Here is an 8065-nt window from a genome sequence, read left to right as displayed (position 1 = left end):
GGGGGATTGCTGCCATCTTAAATGGGTTGGAATTTGCTTTATGCCCTAAACCATGAGGATTTGTAGAGCTTCCAACCAGGATGAAAGCAAGCAGCAGGAAGGAGATGGTTGGGTAGTATTTCCCACCTGCATCGCGTCTACAGGAGCCCTCAAATGCCCCCGTAAAGCTGCGAATTGGCATCGCAGCTCTCGGGGCAGAGGTGAATTAAGCAAAAGTAGCAGCACAACCAGAAGCGAAGCCCAAACACTCAGACGTGTCCTCCTGAGCTGCTCCCATGTTGGTTACAGGATGGAAATAGGTAGGATCCCGCCCAACCATCCCAAACCCTGATGGAGTTCCGAGACTTGCGTCTGTGCATTGGGCAAGGCGGAGGAGGGAGGGGTGCGTGGCTGGAGCACGGGTTTCCCCACGGAGCAATCAAGCCGCCTACGGAAATGGGGGCAAAGGCCCAGATCTGCTGTATTTACTCTGGCAAAACGGTGGGAGTTTTGCCTGAATAAATGAGATTTAGGGCCCAGACAGAGCCGAGATGGGAGCCCGTGTGTGAGATCTCTTCCTGCAGACGTGCAGCAGAGATCAAGGTTACCTTCCTCTTCCTCTCGGGATGTGACCGTGCACGGGCTGTTGCACGTCCCTACCTTTCTTATCTGGTAAGGAATTTCTCATACCAAGTCCTCTCCGGCGTTAAGTAAAACAGCAGCGATGCCTGCGCTGTGTCACCGCTGACATCTCCTGCAAAGGCTGAGTTTTGCAGGGGAGCGACTGGCGCGAGCCAGACAAAGCGGTTTTGAGGCAGGAGCTCAAGACACGGGGAGTGAATTCCCATCTGGACAGAAGTCCGGGCAGCATTCCCACTGGCTGGGAAAGGCCAAGATTTCATCTGAACATTTCGCTCTGGAAGCCCTACCTCCCCTTTTCCCACCGCCTGCAGTATTTCAGGAGTCACCGCATGCGGAGGAGGAGGAAGAGGAGGGATTTGCAGGCACATCCCAGGGGTTCCCCTCCCAGACCCACTCACCAGCCCTGCCCGGGGAGGGGGCAGATGTGTTCGAACCCTTCAGCCCCCCCAACAAGAGCCCGCAGCGGTGGCTGTTTGCTGGGGACTGGCACCTCTTCCTGAGGAATTGGCAGCGTTGGCACACGAGTTACAGTAACAGAGCTCTTTAAGCCTCAGTGTTTATGTAAACGTGGCTTTAACTTTAAACCTCTCGGCTTTGTGGCTGCCTTTTTATTCACGTTCACTTTTTTCCCTTGGCTCCCCTTGAATATACCACTATGATTTCCAGCTTATCCTTTGGGGAATATATATATATATATTTCATATATTTAGCTAAACGGGCCGTTTTCCATCCCTGTTGACCGTTGATGCGTCATCACTGACTCACTCACACCAGCGAAGGACCTGACCCAATATATTTTCTCTCTAGGTATATATTAGACAGCACTACGATTCTGTAAAGCAAGCTTCGGGAGGTAGGTAGCAAACTAATCCCAGAAAAAATAAACTCGTGGAAAGGCACGCTGTGCTGAGACAGGGGCTGCACTGTGCCGCCCTTACAGGCGGCGTTTCTGTATTTTTTTCTGGAAGAGCTCCCTTGGGACACATGAACTGGCATTTTTGGCACTCAGCCTCAAGTTTCCACCTTTCCTGAGGGGGACGCTGGCTTGAGAGTAGTTTTTGTTAATTGTTACTTACTGCCAGAGTCTAAAGGGTCATTTAATAACTGACCGATGATGCACCTTTTATCGATGCACTCAAAGCTGTCCCTAAAACAGACTGTTCGCCCCTGGCACATACTCACAGCACCTCTTCATCACTTAAAAATCTCTAAGGTAAGGGCTACAGCTCAAGTATGCCCAGGGTACTCTTAAGCGTTGGGGGTTTAATAATATTAAAAACCCCTAAAATAGTAGGGTCATCAAAAACGTGGGGGGAAATGTGGCTGTGAAGCTTCTATAAGCAGTTCCCGAGGAATGTGTTTACTAAAAACACACCCTCGAAACTGTTTTGTGCTGCTCGCTTCCCCATTTTTTAGGAATGGTGCTGCTGCTGCTCAACAGGAGGCTTCTCCCCTTTCCCAGCTGGGATTTTTGGCTGCGGTGGGGAACAGCCCCACAGCCACAGGGCTCCAACACACACGGGACCACGGCTTTTCCCAAATGAGCCTGGCTGCAGACCAGCGTTCAAGACACCCGCCAGCTGCAGCGCGAGGGAGGGCAAAGATCCTCGTTTTGCGTTTGCAGCGCTAATTGGTGGTCAATCCTGCGGGGAGAGGCACCGCGTCACCGCAGCATCGCTCCTGCACCCAGCCGGGCTCCTCTGCGTCCCACCCACCCCGCAGCACCCCGCTCACACACGCCAAGGCACAGCGGTGATGTGGGCACCGGGGAAGCGACCGCATCGGCTTTGGGGGTTCACCCGGTCCATGCTGGCCTTGCTACTTCAAAGACACTTCATAAGGAGCATGCGGAAGGTGTCGATGAGCTTAAAAAAGCAGCAGCGACACAGAGATCGAGATAAGGCACAAAGCGGAGCGCTGGTGCCAGTCGCCAGGGCAGTGCGAGGAGATGTTAAGGAGAGGGACCGAGCAGCCCGGCAGCTGGCCAAGGTACAGCTTCAAATCTACATGGTACTTCTCCTGAGCGATGTGCTTTACCAAGAAAGGCTGTGTCGTGGTCCCTGATGTCCAGAAAGGGAAACCGAGGGGCAGGGAGCAGCACAGAGACTCGCCCAAGTCCGCTCAGCAGCCCAGCAGCAGAGCCAGCGCTCGGATCCAGCTCCCGCCTGGCTCCCAGCCCGTGGCTCTTTCCGCCAGACGGCTTCAGCCACCCCTGGGGCACCAACGGCACGGAGCGAGGAGGGAGGGCTGCCACAGAGAAAGACAACGCTACCAAAGAGAAGCCATGACGGCGGCAATACACTACAGGAGAGACTCTTGTGGGTCTTCCCGTGCTCCCGTTCTCCGGGCAGTTACCTACGCTTTAGCACCGAGACGCAATCTTTCTTCAGTGGCCCGATCTGCAGGTGGGCATCGACGCTCTCCAGGAAGAAGGCTGGTTTCAGCTTGCACAAGAAAAGAGAGGCGAATTGGTGGTTGATCTTGTTCTGGAACGGGTCAAACTGACCCTTGGTAAAATGGGAGACCTTGAGCTGCTGCAGGCAGGTCATCTTGGAGTCCTTGACTCCATAGAAGGTCAGGGCCTTCTCTGAATACTCCAGGAAGACCCCGATTGTGTGGAAAAACGGCTGCTGGATGACGGACTCAAAGCCACCAAACCAGGCCACATAGTTCTGTCCGTTCCACTGCAGGCAGCAGGACTTCTCGTTCCGCCCCAGGCGCCCGCGGTTGTAGGACTCCCGGGGGTCAAAGTCCTCAGCGATGACACCGATGCTGACCCAGCCATCGATGATCTCCACCTCCCAGTAGTAGTTGCCCCGGTTCATGAGGTTCACACCCAGCACCTGCTCGCAGTTGATGAACCGGGTCGGGCTCTCTGGGTAGGGGATGGGGCACAGCACCCGCTTGGCCCCTTTGGTGCCAAACAGCTGGATGAACTTGTCAGCCGTGTCACTGTCCAGGTCAATGATGAAGGCGACTGTGTGGGGGAAGAAGGAGACATGAGGATGAGGAGGGAAACGGGAGGATATCCCCCCAGCCCTCCCCGCTCTGATCCCCAGCTCCAGCCTTCAGCAATTAGCATGATCCTTTCTGACTTCTGCCATCACTCTAACCCCTTGCTTTTAAATCCCACGGCCAATTTCAGCCGAGGAGGACAAGGGCCTGAAGGAGTTGATACTGCCATTAGCAGGATGAATATAGGTAATGGGCAGAGGAGAGAGCAGAAGGGCTGCTTGATGCGCTCAACCATGATATCTGACATTGGAGCATGTAGGTAGAGTGGTAGTAGGAACATCCCATGTAAAAGTGGGTTTCTGCTACCACAGACAAACGCAGCAGGGAGGGACCTCAAGAAGACCGGAGAGCAGCCAGGCACACCACAGCTACAAACAACCGCTCCGTGCAGTCGGCCCTCGCTGCACTACGGCTCCCGTGGGAGCAGAGGCAGCCCCCAGCACACGGAGCCATGTGAGAACCCCTGCTGGATCCCGAACAGAGGGGACGTCCGGCAGGAACAGCCCTGGACACGTATCACTGCCGATTGCTTTGCAGGAATGAACCCCTGGCTTGTCCAAACCCTGTAGCAGCAGCACAGCACACCCTTGGTGCCACCGAGGCAGATCTTGTCCCCTCTGGACGAGCCAGTGGGTGACCCCACATCCCCTGTAAGGCTGGAGGGGGCCGTGTGTGGTGTCGGAGCCCAAGTCCCGCCCTGCCCCCTCCAGCCTCAGCCCCTTCTGCCCCACTGTCTCTGCTCAGCCACTGAATTATCCCTCTGCTTGCTGCCCCTGAAGCTGACCCTCATCAGTCTGCTGCTCTGCGGCAAACAAGGCCGACGCACAAACTCTGATCGAATTTAACGGAGGATCCAATTTGTCAAGGGCTGGAAGGCAGCAGAAATTACATGGTATGCCTGCAGCCCCCCCCCCTCCCCGGCAGCTGGTCCGGCAGAACCACAGACAAGGGAAAAAAAATATCATCTAAACAGATTATGACTGTTGTCAGGAAAGCAAGGAGGCTTCCTCCTTAGCTGAGCAATGTTTCCTCTGGTGGCAGCAGAGGAGCAGTGCTCCTGCCAGCCGTCGGCTTGGGAGCAGCGCCGGCTGAGCGTGCGGGAAGGAGCCGGCCGGCCAGGAGAGGGGAAAGGGAAGATGGACCTTAGCAACAACTGTCAAAGCAAAATGTCCCTCACTTACATTTCAGGAAGTAATCACGGCTCTCCAGGCAGGCGGGATTGTTTGACTTCTCTGGAAACCTGGACTCGGCCAACGCTGCAGAGACAGGGACAGAAGGGTTTGCCATCAGCAAAGGAACCGATGCCACAAACAAAGGTGTTACTGAAGCATCGACCCCCCTGCCCGACAGCCTGGTGGTACCCAGCTGCTGTGCCCAACTGGCATTCCCGGCATCCCCTGCACATCCCTGCCAGCTTGGACACGGGAAAGGGCAGATTTTGCCACCCCAGGGAGACGGGCAAGGGGGACAAAAACCCGGCTGCAATTCCCACAGGCATCCAAGAAAATGAGAGAGAAGAGAGAGCTCAGGCGAAACGAGAGAGCACAGGAGAAAGCTGCCACAGTGGCTTTCTAACCCTGGCAGGTTTGAAAGACCACAGCCTGCCCCATGAAGAGGATCATCTATCCTGGGAAGAAAGAGTCCCCTTTCACAGGAGGCCACTTTGGCCACTTGCCCCCTCCCGCATGGCCCTGCCTAACTCCCAGGCTGTTTGTTGCCTCTCCAGTCTCCGGTCTCTGTGGAAAAATTCATAAAACCTCAAAGACGAGGCATAAGCCCAGACAGGGATTGTGCAACGTGCAACACAACCGTGCCGGGCAGCTTCCAGGGCTGACGGGAGAGGGGCCAGCGCTCGCAGGAGCCATCGAGCCTGCAGACATCTCCCACCTACACAGGGAGGATGGAGGGTGACGGGGTGACCTCTGAGCAGAGGGGCTGCTGGGTGAACACAAACCTTCCTCCATGTCCTGGAAACTCAGCCCATCGATTCCTTTCCCCTGCAAGTGGTCCCACTGGTTTTTGCAGGCAGCAGACAGCACATCCTTCACGGCGCCCACGGCTTGGGTGCATTTGGTGAAGTTCAGCTCATTCTGGAAGCTCAGAGACGGGGAGAGGTTTTCTTCCATGGCTACTTTTAAGGCCTGAAATTCCTGAGCCAAAAAGACAGAGTTTCAGGAGGTTTCAAACAAACCGAAGTTGTCTCTTGTTCCACAACCCCACCCTGCCCCAGAGGATTTGGGAACTGGCAGCTCGCAGGACTTGGCCCAAGGACAGCTTTGCATAAGGGAGGAGAGCGCTTTCCCATCCGCGCGTTTCTGGCGCCTTCTCTTCGCTCCCTTTCAAGGCTGGACCCAGACTGTGCCCACCTCACATGGAGCAGCATCTTCTCCCAAAAAGGTCTCCTCTTGCTGGGCTGCCAGGGAGGGGGGGATGCTGGATGGGGACATGGGGACAGCGGGGCACCCCAACCTCCGATCCTCTGCCCCCCACACCAAGGTACCCAGCCAGGGCAGCACACCGGCTTCACCTGGGTCACGGCCAGGATGGAGGTGGGGGTGATGGAGGAGAAAGTCTCAGCCTCCTGGTCCGCCCGGGAGCGGGGAGGGGAACTGTGCCAACAGGACTGTGACTCTGCAGCCCTTGTGTCCCAAGGCTCCTGGCACCCAGGTCCACGTGAAAGGGGACAAAACCCCAAAAGGCAACATTATCGGCTCCTTCTCCTCGCCCCATCCCACCCAGGCACCTGGAGGAAGTAGATGGTGTCGGTGCTGGGGACGTTCTCCAGGTTTTGCTTGCACTGGGCCAGCTTGGCTCGCCTCTCCTCCTTCCAGCGGAGATCGGCCTCGGCCTCCCCCAGCATGGAGCGCTCCCCATCCTCGATGAAACCAGCCACCTCCTTCTGGAAGGTCGCCAGGACCTCGGAGGCTTCTGCAAAGAGCTTTTTTTTTTCTCCTTTGTGGCGGCGCCCTGAGCGCAGGGAGAGAGGGGCGAGGGTTACCTCCTGCAGGCGAGGGTAGGGGAGAGCACCCTTGTCCCCTGCCCAGCACCCAGTTCTCAGCTCTGCGGGGTCCTCCTCACACCCCCTAACCCCCTTCGCCCAAGAACTCAGAGCACTTTACAACCCAGGTGTCAAGGGAACTTGCTGGGCATGGCTGCTTACTGCTCCACCACATCTCCTGTCCCCAGGTGGTGAAATGACATGTTTGAACAAGGGGCAAAGGGGACCAAAACCCCCAGGAGCCTGGGGAGAGAAGGTGCAAGAGCCAGCGGAAGCCCTGGCAGAGCTCTTGCCCCGTTCCTTCTTCCAGCTTGCAAATGAAAGCAACCAGAGATGCCACGAGAGTTAGCACAGATGAGAAACAAGGATCCTCAGGGATCCTTTCCTGGGTCGCCATCATTTTACAGAGCACTTGCTCCCCTGTGAGCACCACCTCTACACCCCACACACCCCAGAAGCTCACAGCCCCTTCGCCACCGCTCCCCGGCTCAGCAGAGCTGCGCTAACGGAGCGAAGCCATTGCAGAGTCACCTTAATGAGCTCCACCATCTTCTTGGCCTGCGCGATGGTGACTGCCAGCTCCTCCAGCTCGTTCTCCACATCACTGAGGAATTTGGCTTGTTGGGCCTGTGGACATGAAGGACAAACGCTGAGCTCTGCCCCCCGATCCCAGCGGCAGGGAGGCATGGGGGACCCAGCCTCTCCCACCGCCCCCCCCGCCACCTCTTCTCTGACCGTGACCTTGCTATCAGGCTTCGGGTGAAGGGGGCAAGGGGAATTGCGAGTCATTTTCCTGTTTTCCTCCCCCGCAACATCCAATCTGCAAACATCCCTTCTCACACGGTTGGAAAACTAAAGGAGCAGCCGGGCTGCAAAGGGCCGTGCCCAGGTCCGCACTACCCGCCCTGCTCCCGGCGTAAACCAAACAAAATAGGAATTTGAAAGCAAAACCATCGGGCAGTGATTGCAGCAAGCGCAGCTAAGCCACGTGCTCTTAGTATATATCCCAAGGCTAGGAAAAATCTGCCTGGAACTGGTGCAGAAGCTGAACAGCAGACCCAAAGCACTCAGAAACGCAGCACTGAGTCCCCTGGAGGTTTCTCGTTTGGAGCAAAGCAAACCAGCTCGGGAGCACGGGGTGCTGCGTGCCTGCAAAGGAAGCACCGTCCGAACGCGGCGTTTCCTGACGCGCTATTGTTAGCGCCAGCCATTGCCCGTCATGAGGACGGGTCCCTCGGGAGCCAGGAGGGCATTGCATCCCCCATCCAGGGCAGCTCCTCAACCCCAACGCTCAGCCCCCAGCCCCCTGCAGCGCTCATGCCTGGCGAGGGGGGACAGGCGCTTTCCCCATCCATCCTTCCCACCCCGCAGCGCGAGGGCTGTGGCAGAGAGGAGCTGCAGGGGCCGTGCAGGCGACAATAAGTAGCGCCT

General features: G+C 56.8%; 1 protein-coding gene across 1 annotated transcript in view; it reads right to left on the bottom strand.

The window, feature by feature from the left end:
* Positions 1 to 2972: 2972 nt before the first annotated feature.
* Positions 2973 to 8065, bottom strand: part of TRIM47 (tripartite motif containing 47) — a 9136-nt gene continuing 4043 nt past the window's right edge. Inside the window, exons 2-6 of the mRNA XM_009879853.1 lie at positions 7166 to 7261; positions 6380 to 6637; positions 5591 to 5786; positions 4818 to 4868; positions 2973 to 3598 (exon numbers count right to left, since the gene is read on the bottom strand). Of these exons, the coding sequence (XP_009878155.1) occupies positions 2973 to 3598; positions 4818 to 4868; positions 5591 to 5786; positions 6380 to 6637; positions 7166 to 7261 (1227 nt within the window). The remainder of the gene's footprint in view (positions 3599 to 4817; positions 4869 to 5590; positions 5787 to 6379; positions 6638 to 7165; positions 7262 to 8065) is intronic.

Source organism: Charadrius vociferus, unplaced genomic scaffold (genome assembly GCF_000708025.1).
Source record: "Charadrius vociferus isolate BGI_N301 unplaced genomic scaffold, ASM70802v2 scaffold260, whole genome shotgun sequence".
NCBI classification, from domain to species: domain Eukaryota; kingdom Metazoa; phylum Chordata; class Aves; order Charadriiformes; family Charadriidae; genus Charadrius; species Charadrius vociferus.
The sequence above is the reverse complement of the archived record's forward strand: the minus strand, read 5'-3'. Positions and strand labels throughout refer to the sequence as shown.